Source organism: Silene latifolia, chromosome 4 (genome assembly GCF_048544455.1).
Source record: "Silene latifolia isolate original U9 population chromosome 4, ASM4854445v1, whole genome shotgun sequence".
NCBI classification, from domain to species: domain Eukaryota; kingdom Viridiplantae; phylum Streptophyta; class Magnoliopsida; order Caryophyllales; family Caryophyllaceae; genus Silene; species Silene latifolia.
In genome coordinates, this window is record NC_133529.1 from 3083212 (window position 1) to 3096790 (window position 13579).

Here is a 13579-nt window from a genome sequence, read left to right on the forward strand (position 1 = left end):
GTGTTATATAACCTGTTCTAATTATAAAGATGAGTGCCTGTTTAAGAGAGAGTAATTACTTTAATATACTCCCTCCGTCCCAGCCAATTATTAGATGACAAGTGACGCAAATTGAGTGTGGAAGAAAAAATTGTCCATCAAAGCATCCTAAAATGTAATGATAAACAATAATTGACTACACACCCAAAACATAATAATTAAACAAACATCAACTCTTCTATAAGACCGTTCTATAGCATAAGACTGACCCAAAAAGAGAAAAGCCCAAAGTTAACATATAATTACATTCATATTTCAGTTTTACTTTGATTACCCGATATCTTATAATGAATACCGACATATTTAAATATGCAAGTTATCAAGATAAAGTATTATGTTACCAAAATAAACATTTTTTTTTACACACTTATTAACTTACTTAGTTGGGCTTTCTGCCATTGTGATACGATTCCGCATGATGACATATTTAAAAATTCATTAGTTTTAATTTAGTTATCTCCTTATCTCAGTTTTAGGAAGTTTAATTATCTATTATATCTTTTAGGTAAGTTATTATTTAGCAAGAATAAGAAAGATCTTATCAGAGATACTAATCGTTATTAGGTTATTTTTGAAGCCTATATAAGGCGTGTACTTGCGGCCACAATAGATTGAGAATTAATAAAATTAAAGCTATTGCTTTGTTTGTGTTTGCAAGTTATGTAAACATAGGATCGACGCGTTTCGTTCCAAAACGGTTTCTGTCTGACGCGTTTTCAGGCTTAAACTAGATCGACTAGCACGCGCTTTGCTACATCGGTCACCATTGTTCAAAGCATAGGTCTGTTTTGAGCAAATATCCTATTTTCATTATTGAGAATTAATAAAAAAAAAAACAGAATTTTGCTTTGCTGCGTGCAATTGTGAATTTCGGATCGACGCGTTCGTTCCAAGCTTTGTTATTGTTTGACGCGTTTTCAAACTCTAACCCGATTGATAGCAATAGGTCTTGCGATTCAATCACCATTGTTCGATCTATAGGTCTAGATTGCGCAAATATCCCATTGTTTCGATTTCAAGACAGATTTCGAAGCAAATATCCCTTTTAATTATTGTTCGTTATTCTATTAAACCGCTTCCGCTCAATTTTCGTATCATAAGTGGTATCAGAGCTTCGGCTCTTGATTTCCTCAAATCTAGACGGTTCTAGGCGTGTTAAAACCAAGTTTTTAGTTGAATTTCTGATTGCGATTGGAGTTCAAGGGTTAAACTCAAGCAGGTAGTTTGAGGGTTAATCGGTTTTGCATCTCAGGAACAAGTTTCTTATGATACGAAAATTGAGCGGAAGCGGTTTAATAGAATAACGAACAATAATTAAAAGGGATATTTGCTTCGAAATCTGTCTTGAAATCGAAACAATGGAATATTTGCGCGATCTAGACCTATAGATCGAACAATGGTGATTGAATCGCAAGACCTATTGCTATCAATCGGGTTAGAGTTTGAAAACGCGTCAAACAATAACAAAGCTTGGAACGAACGCGTCGATCCGAAATTCACAATTGCACGCAGCAAAGCAAAGTTCTGTTTTTTTTTTTATTAATTCTCAATAATGAAAATAGGATATTTGCTCAAAACAGACCTATGCTTTGAACAATGGTGACCGATGTAGCAAAGCGCGTGCTAGTCGATCTAGTTTAAGCCTGAAAACGCGTCAGACAGAAACCGTTTTGGAACGAAACGCGTCGATCCTATGTTTACAGAACTTGCAAACACAAACAAAGCAACAGCTTTAATTTTATTAATTCTCAATCTATTGTGGCCGCAAGTACACGCCTTATATAGGCTTCAAAAATAACCTAATAACGATTAGTATCTCTGATAAGATCTTTCTTATTCTTGCTAAATAATAACTTACCTAAAAGATATAATAGATAATTAAACTTCCTAAAACTGAGATAAGGAGATAACTAAATTAGAAAATAAACTAATGAATTTTTAAATATGTCATCATGCGGAATCGTATCACATTGGGCTAGTCTTTTAATAAAAATGGTCATATAGAACAATTTGTGCTAAACAAATGAATGGGATGGAGGAGCAATGACTAATTTTTAGAGGTGGGCCAACAATGCAAGCAACTCATCTTGCCCCACTTTGGCCCGGTACTGCATTTCGGCCTTTATGCGCAGCCTAAGCCAGGCCGCCACCTCCCTAATGTCGGGATCGGACCACCTCTAAGCGTCCGTTTGAGTCAATGTAGCTTTCATGAAAGAGTTAAAAGCAGACCAATACAAATGTGTGTGTACTTGTGTGTTTACTCATGAAGTGAATACAGTTCTCAAATCATACGTAATACACACAAAATCTTCAACTTTTTTTTTTTATTTATCCTGTGAATCCATCAATTTATAAAAAATTCTAACCAACCGTAAATTGCAATATCTGTTTTCAATATAATCCAAAATAATTTATTAAAATTGATCATCTTCTCAAAAAAATTTACTCCTATTGAAATTATGAGGCCTCGAACAGGGTCCCCATAATTTCCCAGAAGCCCGGCGTAGGTACTCCCTCGCCAAAAACGTAAAAATTCAAAACCCAAAAATGTATACTCCGTACATGTTGACATTAAAATACATCTGCCAAGACCCATTCAACTCGACCCAACGGGATCAGTCACCTTGGTCGACGAGGCCATAACGACGGCTTCAAAGGAGAAATTCGTACCGCCTAGCCAACGTCACCCGGAGTCCCGACCAGCATCTTCACTCATTAAGATAGTTTGTCCTTGAAAGCTTGATAAATCTGCATAAGAGCTGCATAACCCAATGTCGTCATCGTCCTTCTTTGCGGATACCGTACAGAGTTACGGGATTCTAATGACTTGGTCAAAATACAAGCAAGTGTTAATCACTGCACTGTAATTAAACAAGTAGATGAGACAATACGTAACTCCTTCAATGTGTTTTCTGCTAACGCCTGATCTACGATATCATCTTCCCTCTCGCATATAATCAATAATTCCTCTAAAGCGGGTGCAGTTAGCAGGAGAGAACGAAGAAACTCTAATTCCCGTACTGTGCCACAGTAATACTTAATGACGATTCTTTTTAGGCAGGTCTTGAAACAGCAAGGACTTGCTTGATTTTTTCCGAAAAACCAGTGATCACGCTCAACAATCATTTTCTGATATTCACGATCAGGATTAATTACATAAAAGGGGTCGATTCCCTGCAAAGATAACAGATGATAATAAATAGGGTTATTTCATGAGAATAATTCAAACTAAGCATCCTCTTCTCATATTAATCCAAACTAATGTTTAACCGAGAATAATCCAAACTTTGGCATCATTTAACTTGTACTCCCTCCACATTTTAATGTTCTTCCCATTTCTCCATTATATGTGTGTAGTATTATAATGAAATGGGAAGAACATAGAAATGTGGAGGGAGTACTAAACTGATGAAAGGGTAACTTGTACAACCGGTTTCCTTTGACTTTAACCCTTATTTAACCTGTGAAGTTCTCCATTTAATACACAAACAAAAACAACACACAACATAATTTCCCCTAATCAAGCAAAACTCTTAAATTAATTTCCCCCAAATTGATTTATTCCTTCAACCGTATCAAGTTCAGTATTAGTGTTATCTTCAGCAAAACGACGTAGTGCAACCCCAATGTTTCTACTGTACCTTGAATCAATCCCTTGTTTTATCAACTGTTTCCTTAATTTGCACATTCCTTAATTAAAGTTAAAGCGGGATGGTTGAAATGGAAGAGTGCTTCAGGGTTTTTATGCGATAAAGATATGCCCCAAAGATTAAAGGGAAAATTTTATCGCAGGGCAATTAGGCCTGCCTTACTTTACGGTTCCGAGTGTTGGGCCGTGAAACATTGTCACATTCAAAAGATGAGTTTGTCAGAGATGCGTATGTTGAGGTGGATGTGCGGTCATACAAGGAAAGATCGATTAAGGAATTAGGTGATTAGGGAAAAGGTAAAAGTGGCGCCAATAGAGGACAAGATGATGGAAAACCGACTAAGATGGTTTGGCCATGTGAGAAGGAGACCTATGGACGCACCAGTTATGGAGACTTGGAGAACAGAAAAGGTCTCTAGAGGTAGAGGAAGACCGAGACAGACATGGTTGAGAGTGATAGAGCACGATATGAGATTTCTGGGGCTTGAGGAGAGTATGGTGACAGAGAGGGCACAATGGAGGGAAAGGATACATGTGGATTTTTAGTATTTGATGTTTTTTTTTTTTGACATATTTAGTGTTTTTATTTAATTTAAAAAAAAAATTAAATTATTTGTTCTTCTCTCCTTTATTACACTTTTTACCAACCACTTTCTTATATATTTTACTTGGTTTACTTTTAAGACATTCCAGATCCTTAATTCTATTTCGGTTTTCAAAATCGTTTTAATCTTTTATCTCGATTTAAATTTTAAGTTTTTACAAAAGAAATCCGGAATTCGATTTTAAAACCTCTAAGTTTACCTTGACTTTCCATTACATTTTCGCTCTCCCTTTTATTTTTCATTTTCCCTTTTCTATTCGCATTTTGAGGTGTGCGTTCACCCGCGGACGGTTCTTAAAGGATGATTCATGTCAGCCGACCCCAAATCATTTTGGGATTAAGGCTCTGATGTTGATGTTGATGTTGATGTTGATGTTGATCAGATTTCTCTGATTCGAGTTTGTTGCACCCATTTTGAAAGATTTGGGGAAAAATCAGGGTTTTAGGAACTATAGAGTTGATTTAAACATGGGTTATGCTTCAAGTTTTGATTTTTTGAAGAGGGGAGTTAAATTTGAAGTTTTTGGATATGGGTTTTAGGAAAAAGATTGGTTCAGAAAGAGGATAGTAATTATTGGGTAAAACCATCTTATAAATGAGTATTTAAATAATACAGAAGACGGTCTTATTCATGAATTTGTGGAAATGGTAAATTATTGAAGAGGGTTTTTGGTTGAATGAAAAAGAAAACTTTGAAAAGATACAGAATAATGGCAGAGATTAGTGGGAATGGAGAGTAAAAATGTTCATAGTGAGAGCGCTAAAAGGAGCAAGAATAGAGAGAGATAGGAATAAAAAAGGTAAGGGCTCTCGGATAGTGGGATGAATTTACAGTAACTACTCCCTGACAGTGAATTTAAGTAATAAAGAAAAGGAAGAAGTTGGAGAGAATGAAGAAATTAAGAAGGGAGAAAGCAAAAGAAGAAGTAGAAGAATGAAGAAAAGGAAAACCAGAAAAAATAGAAAAGGGATGGACCCACAAAGTCACCTGTTGGGAAACAGGTGCTAATAGGTAAATTATAGGATCAATTCAGTATAAGTTATTGATGTCAAAATTTGGATTATTTTCAGTTAAACATTAGTTTGGATTAATATGATATACGAGAGTTATTTTACGACTCAAGATAAATACTGAAGACAAGCAAATGAGAATACTCACGTCAGGGAATTCAAGTACTTCCAGGACTGGTGAACGTCTAAGAAATTCAAACAAGACAGTATCGTCCCAATTACGTCTTAAATAAGTACCGAATTTCAAATGTTTAAGATTATGAAAAGTCGGCAGTTGATTCTTCAAGTCTTCAAAATCCAACACCTTCATGCAAACAGCAGCAAAGAGACAATCACATGAACAGATAATATTGGGAAGAAAAATAATAATCCCTCCGTCTAAGTCATCTGTTAAATATTCCATTTTTTGGATGTCTCATTCATTTGTTTACCTTTCTATATTAGCAGTGAAAAATATACTCCATAATGAAATAAGACACAGAAAGTAAGAGGTAAAGAGATCAACTAAACCTCCAAGTATGAGGACGTCAAACTTAAATGCTGAACATTACACACAGCTTGCACAAGGTTAAGCATTTCCCGAAAACACCCCTCAGAAGTCCCCCAATCGCAATCGCAATCAATATTGATTGAAGCTTGAATAGGAGCCTTCATGCTTGTGACAGAGTTGTGAAGAGCTAACATGTCCTCGTATTCAAAATACTGCAAGTTAGGGGTATCAATATTCAAAAGTTCACACGGATAATCAAACTTGAAATCCTTATTCATAAGAAGCACCAATTTCTGGAGCGACGGTGAAGATATGACCACCGATTTCCCATACTCCCACCGGCAATCAATACAAAGCTCTTGAAGTGAAGGACAGTTTGAAACTAGCTTACCCACAAAGTCATCCTCGGGTATGATAATCGAACGGAGTTGAAGTACTTTTAAGTTCGGCAACCTAAAGGATGACATAGTGGAAACTAGTTCAAAATTAAGATTTGTGTCGAGTTTCAACACCTCCAATGTTTCACAAGTGAAAGCCGCTGAGGACATTTTCCCGGGCTTCCTCACATGAATGCGCAAGTCAATCTCCCTAACACCACCACGGCTTAATGGAAAGCCTATCCATGAATTAAGCTCAATGGCTCTCAAATATGGGAAACAATGTTCGCCACAATCTTTCGACCGACGATAAAAGTGAAAGGCCCAAATCTCCGAGTTCCCACCAAATCCAAGTCTAAACTTGCTAAGATGAGGAGATTGGGATTTCTGGAGTACATTATTCACAAACGTCTTAAAAATTTGAAAACGCTGGGGATTTTTCCTAGCACAATAAGATATAGGTGAATCATCAAAATCCAAAGTTGTCAAATACATAAAAGCGCTCCTCATCTTCTTCGATGAAAGGCTCGCGATAGCAGCATCCTTGGTTGGAAGTGATGAAAGTATTTGACATATCAATTCATCTGGTAAATTACTTAACCGATCTGTATGACATTTTTTCTTTTTCAAGCTGAAATCCATATTTGTCTGTCCTGGATATCACAACAACAACATCAACATCAGAGCCTTAATCCCAAAACGATTTGGGGTTGGCTGACATGAATCATCTTTTAGAACCGTCCACGGGCGATGACACACCTCAAAATGCGAAAATATAGAGAAAGAAAAATGAAAAGGAAATGGGGAGTGAAACATAATTCTAATGATCTCAATCGAATTTAAATAAAGTGTGTTAATATGGAAGTAGCAAAAAACCAGAATTCCAAAAACTCAACCATATTACTTGTAGGCGTAGAGTGCGCGGAAACGAATAGATTTAGCTAAAGATTAAAGTGAAACTAAAGAAAGACGGTAAAAATGACACCTGGATTTTCAGGTGGAGACCCCTCTTTAAATAGAGGTAAAAAACCACGAGTGAGAGAGCCAAATAATTCCACTATAATAAAATGGTCATGGGCACATGATACCCAAATATTATACTCTCTACGTTAAACACTTGGTCCCGAAATATAGAAAGAGAGATAAGAAAGAGGAAAGATAAGAGAGGAGATGAATGTGTTGTGCACTGAAGCAAGCAATACGCAGGGGTATTTATAGTGGCCAAATGGTTGTGTGAAAGCAAGGCTCCATAGTCAAAGATCATGTGCTACTAGCCTTCTTTTCTGTTAAAGATCCACTTGGAACTGATAGCTCTCTTACCATTCATTTTTATGAAGACTCTCGATCTCTATGCATAGCTCTCGATCTTCATTGGAGATGGCCTGAAAATAACTTTTAGGCTCATCACAATCAATTTCTTGTGCAACGGCCAATACATAAGCAATATTAGCACTTTGGACAATGTATCTTTGAGTGGATTTTCTTGGTCTCGAAGATCTTCAGCCATAGACCACGGTTGTGGCAAACCTAGCCTTTGAGGTTGATGTTGCTGGTGTGGACTTTTGTGGGCGGTGGTAACGGTTTCATCATTGGAATTTGGTTGAGGGCAGGAAGTTGGAACATCTTCCTCCGGAGGTTGCGACCTCTAACTCTACTTTCTCTATTTGTAAGCAACAATATCTCTCACAGAACATAACAAAGCATTCTCATAAAAGGTTACATTTATACTATGAAAGGTTTTTCGAGACTCAGGGTCATATAAACGAACGAACAACGAACGAACGACACCCTTTAACTCCAAAGCCATAACCTAAGAAAATGCATTTTTTAACACGAGGTTCAATTTTCCCTCGTTTACATGAGAGTTTACATGAGAATATGCAAAAGGACCAAATATTCCAAGATTAGAATAAGAATATCGCCGTCCAGCGATGTGTTTGGAGAGCGGTTGATCAAATAGCATGCAGTGAGCATGCACCGAGCTCTCTCCAAAATAGTTCTATTCATATGTTCTGCGAGCAATACCATTCTTTTTGCAGAATCGATTGAATTCATTTGAACAGTCTGTTCTCAACCAGACTTTCCACTCCTTGAAGGAACTCGAGAGGGACCCCAAATATCGGAATGGATGTAATCCGATGTACCCTTGGTTCTATGAACGCCCTTTGAGAAACTTACCCTTTTCCGCTTACCAACAACACAATGTTCACAGAATTCGACCTTACCGGTACAATAGCTTCTGATGAGTCCTTTTATGTTAAGGACACACAATCCCTTCTCACTCATGTGGCCTAATCTCATATGCCACAATTTCGTATTGTCATGAGCTGCGGCAGAATCTGTGATGGTTGAACCCTCCACCACATAAAACTATACAACTGATACAAGCTACCAGATCGATTTGCCTTTAACAATACAAAAGCGCCTTTGGACACTTTCAAAACTCCACCCACCTTGAGCTGAATACTTACACCAAAGTGATTCAAGAGTGCCTAACGAAATGAGAATCCGTTTTAAATAGGGGACGTGTCTAACAGAGGTTAAGATAACACCATCATGAATTTCCTTCAAAAACTTTGCATTAACCATCATTGCCCATCAAAACAAGACCACCATTCACATGTTTGTAGGTGGAAAACCCGTCTTTATGTCAATTAGGTGACATCTGAAATATACAACCATAATCAAATATCCCTTCATTTCTGGACCTTTGTTCAATGGTCAACACCTACTAATAATTCCCCATCTCAACGACACTAGCTTCAACAGGGTGATCGGGTTGTTTACTTTTACCCTTATCATCTTTGTCTTGCTTATTTTTCAACTAAAAGCATTCAGAGACTTCGTATCCCTTTTTCTTACAATAACGGCAAAACTTAGAGTCTTTTAGATACTACCCTTTTCAAAAGTTCTCCCTCTAATAACCAAGCCTTTACCCGAATTTTCAGAATGAGTTTCGTTATCAAATTTTTCTTTTGACAGTTTGTGGGGCTTGACATCTTCAAAAACTAAAGTATTGTTGTTTCCATACAACATGATTTCTTTGAAGTGTTCAAATGAGGTGGTAGGGAGACAATAAGTAAAACAACTTTATCCTCATCTTCGACAGTGACATCTAGGTTCTCCAAATCTACTAAAATAGAATTAAACTCATTTAAGAGAGTTTGTATGAGAGTACCTCATGACATACGGAGTGTGAAGAGACACTCTTTTAAAAGGAGCTTATTTGCAAGGCATTTGATCATGTAGAGGGACTCTAACTTAGTCCATATTCCTTCGACGAACTTCTCTTTAATGACCTCCCGAACCTCTCCCTCTCCCGATAGACATAGTTGGATTACGGACAACGTCTTCTCGTTAACTTTTTCCCATTGATCATCGTCATAGTGGCTGAATTCTTTGATTTACCATCCAAAGCTTTCTAAAAAACCATTCTGGATAAGAACGCCTTGCATTTGGACTCGCCAAATTGCAAAACTAATTTTACCATCAAATTTCTCAATGTCGAATTTGGTCGACATTATGAAATATCCTAGTTGTCCTAGTTGAATATAATGCAGCTCTCATACCAATTTGTAGGGTTATAGAGCACGCGGAAGTGAATAGACTCGGCTAAAGATTAAAGAGAAATTAAGGAAAATGGTAAAAATGACACCGGATTTTTAGGTGGAAACCCTCACTTTAAATAGAGGTAAAAAACCACCGTCGAGAGAGCCAAATAATTCCACTATAATAAAATGGGAGTATAAGAATATTTCCTCAAAGGCTCAGAGACAATAGCCCAATCATTATACTCTCTACGAGTTACGAGTTAAAACACTTATACCCGAAATATAGAAAGAGAGATAAGAAAGAGGAAAGATAAGAGAGGAGATGAATGTGTTGTGGTGCACTAAAGCAAGCAATACACAGGAGTGTTTATAGTGGCCAAATAGTTGTGTGAAAGCGAGGCTCCATTGTCAAAGAACATGTGCTACTAGCCTTCCATTAGTTTGGAGGCCTAAGTGAAGAAATTGATACACCTATGTAGCTCGCAACACTATTGCTTCTAGAAAAATGGAGAGCACCATCCAACATTACTTAATCCCTTGCTCAAAATAACTAGACTAACATCATCCCAAATTTACGCCGCAAAATCATACAGCCTCAAAAGTCTCCCATCAATTGCAAGATGTATACATACAATTCCTTTTCGGAATTTGGAGGGAGACATTTCCTTTGTTTGGTTAGCAAATTGGAGATGGACGGAGTGACGGACCGAAAATGGTTCCTTCCATTTCCATTACCTTCCTCCAATAGTCCAATGCAAATTATTTAGGGTGTGTTTGGATTGGAGGATTTGGAGAGGAAAGAAAGGGAGGGAGAGTAGGGGATTTAAAATCCTTTGTTTGGATAACAAATAAGGGTGGAGAGAAATGGAGGGGGAGAGATTTGGAGGGATCGATTTTCTCTCCTCCAAGGCAAATCAATTTGTATCCAAACACCCACATCCCATTTCCCCTCCCATTCCCTTACCTCCCTTTATCTTCCCCTCCTTCACCCTCCCCTCCCTTTCCCTCCACTTTTGCTATCCAAACACACCCACTATTCCCTTCCCCTTTCCCCCTCCCCTCCATATCCCTCCATTTTTGTATCCAAACAAAAACTAAGAGAGACAACAATGATAAAATAATAAGTAAATTCTCGTATGAGACCGTCTCATTATATTGTTATCATTAGACAAGTAGGGATACAATTGTACAAATAACAAAACCCCTAAATATCAATTTCTCAGATGGATGGCAAACTGGTAATCATAATGAGTAACATTAACAAAAATGGCAATCACAGGAGAATAACAATACGGAGATAAATAAGAAAAATAATAAAAGAGAAGAAATACATACAATTTAAGCGTTAAGCAACAGTCTTACCCAAGAAGTTCGTAAGACGGATCTTCTCTTTAATTAGACCTGTTAAACGGGTTAATCGGAATCTTTATGAATAACATTCACAAAAATGCAGAGATAAATAAACAGAGAGAAATGAAAGAGAGAAAAGGTACATACAATTTAGAGATTTGAGTAACGGATGATGAATTTGAAGTAGCATTCATCAACCAGGCGGTGAGACGGAGGTAACCGTCTTAAGTTACACTTGAGAGTATGAGACTTCCATTTTATACTTTGGTCTCAACAGCTCTCCTATAAAACCGTTCTATACCTTAATTTTGGCCCAATATAGGATAAAAATCCAGAACTAACATTAACGTAAATTGTTCTACATGACTGTCTTATATCATAAGACGAGCCCATAACCCAAAAACCCAAATAATTAACTTATAACTTCCTTTTTTTTCATCAAATAACCAAAAGTCCCAAAAAATTAATTACTAGAATTGTAAAAAAAAAAAAAAATTATTTTGATAACTTAAAATTTTATATTAATAATTTGTATATTTAAATATGCTAGTTTTTAACATAAAATGTCGTGTTGTTAAAGTAAAATTAAAATATAAAATAAATTAAGTGTTATCTTCGGGCTTCTCACATTTTGGATCACTTTTATACTATAAGACGGTCCTATAGGAGAGTTGCTGAACATTTATTTATATTCGTATTTTAATCTTATTTTGATGATCGGATATTTTATATTATATATTGGCATTATTTATATATGTAAGTTATCAAAATAAAATATTATATTTATCTTAAAATGAATACTAATAATTTATTGTTTTACAAGTATTTTAATAATTTAATTGGATTTTGTATTATTGGATTCTCTTTTGTATAAAGTGGTCATATACAACAAATTGTGTTGTGGCATACTCAATCCTTGAGTATTGTATTTACTTGTGAATAATCTTATCTATATTAATACAAAAGACAATACGCAATCCTTAGTGCGCCACGTCATTAATGCAGTTTTTTTTTTTTTTGGAAATTCATGTTATGGTGGGACCCGTGAGTGTGCAATGTATTTATTTTTTCAGATTTCCGTCTTTTCAAACATGCGATAAATTCCGTCTTACAACAAATTCTATGAAATAATATTATGAAAAAATTCTATGAATTAATATTATGAAATAGTATTATACATTCCGTGTAAATAAAATTTATAACATATACACAGAATGAATTACAAATGCGAGTAAATGAAATTGAATTACGAAGTACGTGATTTTTATAACAAAATTACATAATAATAAAATTACATAATTTCAAGAAGGAATAACATTTATATACGCGATCGAACATAAAACGCAAATGAATTACATACATATGTTAAAGTTGATTATATTAGATTATATTTCTTTTATCCGGATGTAAAGTTTTTTATGTATGCAATTTTTATTTACAAGAGTAAATTACGTTATTTCCTTATAAACCAGTGTATGTGAACACGTGTTTGTAACAAATTTAAACATAAATTATGTAAATCGTAGATAATTTTTATTTACAAGAGTAATACAATAGAAATGCAAAAACAAATATACATCCAAAAACATTAATACTGGCCCAAATACATACCCGTGCAATTTTGCACGGGTTTAAAACTAGTTCCGTTTAATTTTTTACGTTTTAAAGTAGTTTTCTTTTATAACTTTTTTAATTAGTACATTTTCAAATACTTATGTACAAAACATTGCCCACTTAATTACTTAGTAAGGGCAATCACAATGGTAAGAAAATAAGAAGTTTCATACATGAGCTCCTTAACCAATTGAGCTGCACACTAAGAAGCTCCTTATATGAAACCGGCTTTTAAAGTAAGAATTTAGAAACCAGTTTCATGTCATAAAAAGAAGACGAAGATTTCCCAGAATTGTGATTAGGTAGTGATTTGTATAGAACTGGTTTTCATTTGCATTTGGACATTTTTAGTTCCACCTGAGGTTTTCGCAGCCAGGTACTTATGTAATCAATACTTCGTACTATTTAAGAAGCACAAAAATCAGCCATGCCTTAAGAAAGTTACAGTCGGCGTCGTACAATCAAAAGCAATGTCAATCATAATAGGCAGATGAGTAAGTAGCAGCAACAAAAGCAATACCGCCTTTCTTCCTATGCTCGGAAATCATCCAGAGCAACATCCTTGCCTTTCCTTGGCCAATCTTCCGAGGCCCATTAGCTGTAATTCCGGCAAAGATCTCCTTTCTTTTTAGAAGGGTGAATTTCTCATTGATTCCGTCATTAAGAGAAACCAAATTACCCAACTCCGTAATCAAACTTGCATTTATTTTATAAAAATAAAAAACAATCAAATTATTGATACTGTTATTAAGAAATCCATCATAAGTATTCTAAATAACTACCTACATGATGCCACTGCGTAAACAAAATCCGAACAAGAGGCGCATAAACCAAATGTCGTCGTCTATCTTTGAAAAGATACATACATGATACCAGCATGGCAGCATCTTTGGA

At 35.8% G+C, this 13579-nt stretch overlaps 1 protein-coding gene across 3 annotated transcripts; it reads right to left on the reverse strand.

Moving 5' to 3' along the window:
• Positions 1-2437: 2437 nt before the first annotated feature.
• LOC141652573 (F-box/LRR-repeat protein At3g59190-like) lies at positions 2438-11343 on the reverse strand. 3 transcript variants are annotated; one of them, XM_074460102.1, is made up of 5 exons: positions 11215-11343; positions 11057-11122; positions 5814-6823; positions 5452-5607; positions 2438-3213 (listed from the first exon to the last, which is right to left on the reverse strand). In XM_074460102.1, the coding sequence occupies exons 3-5, from the start codon at positions 6810-6812 to the stop codon at positions 2893-2895; spliced, it is 1476 nt and encodes a 491-aa protein (XP_074316203.1). In that variant the 5' UTR covers positions 6813-6823; positions 11057-11122; positions 11215-11343; the 3' UTR covers positions 2438-2892. The 3 variants fall into 3 exon arrangements, with proteins under 3 accessions (XP_074316203.1, XP_074316202.1, XP_074316204.1); XM_074460101.1 differs by lacking the exon at positions 11215-11343 and having other exon boundaries at positions 11057-11137; XM_074460103.1 differs by lacking the exons at positions 5452-5607; positions 11215-11343 and having other exon boundaries at positions 11057-11137.
• Positions 11344-13579: the final 2236 nt, after the last annotated feature.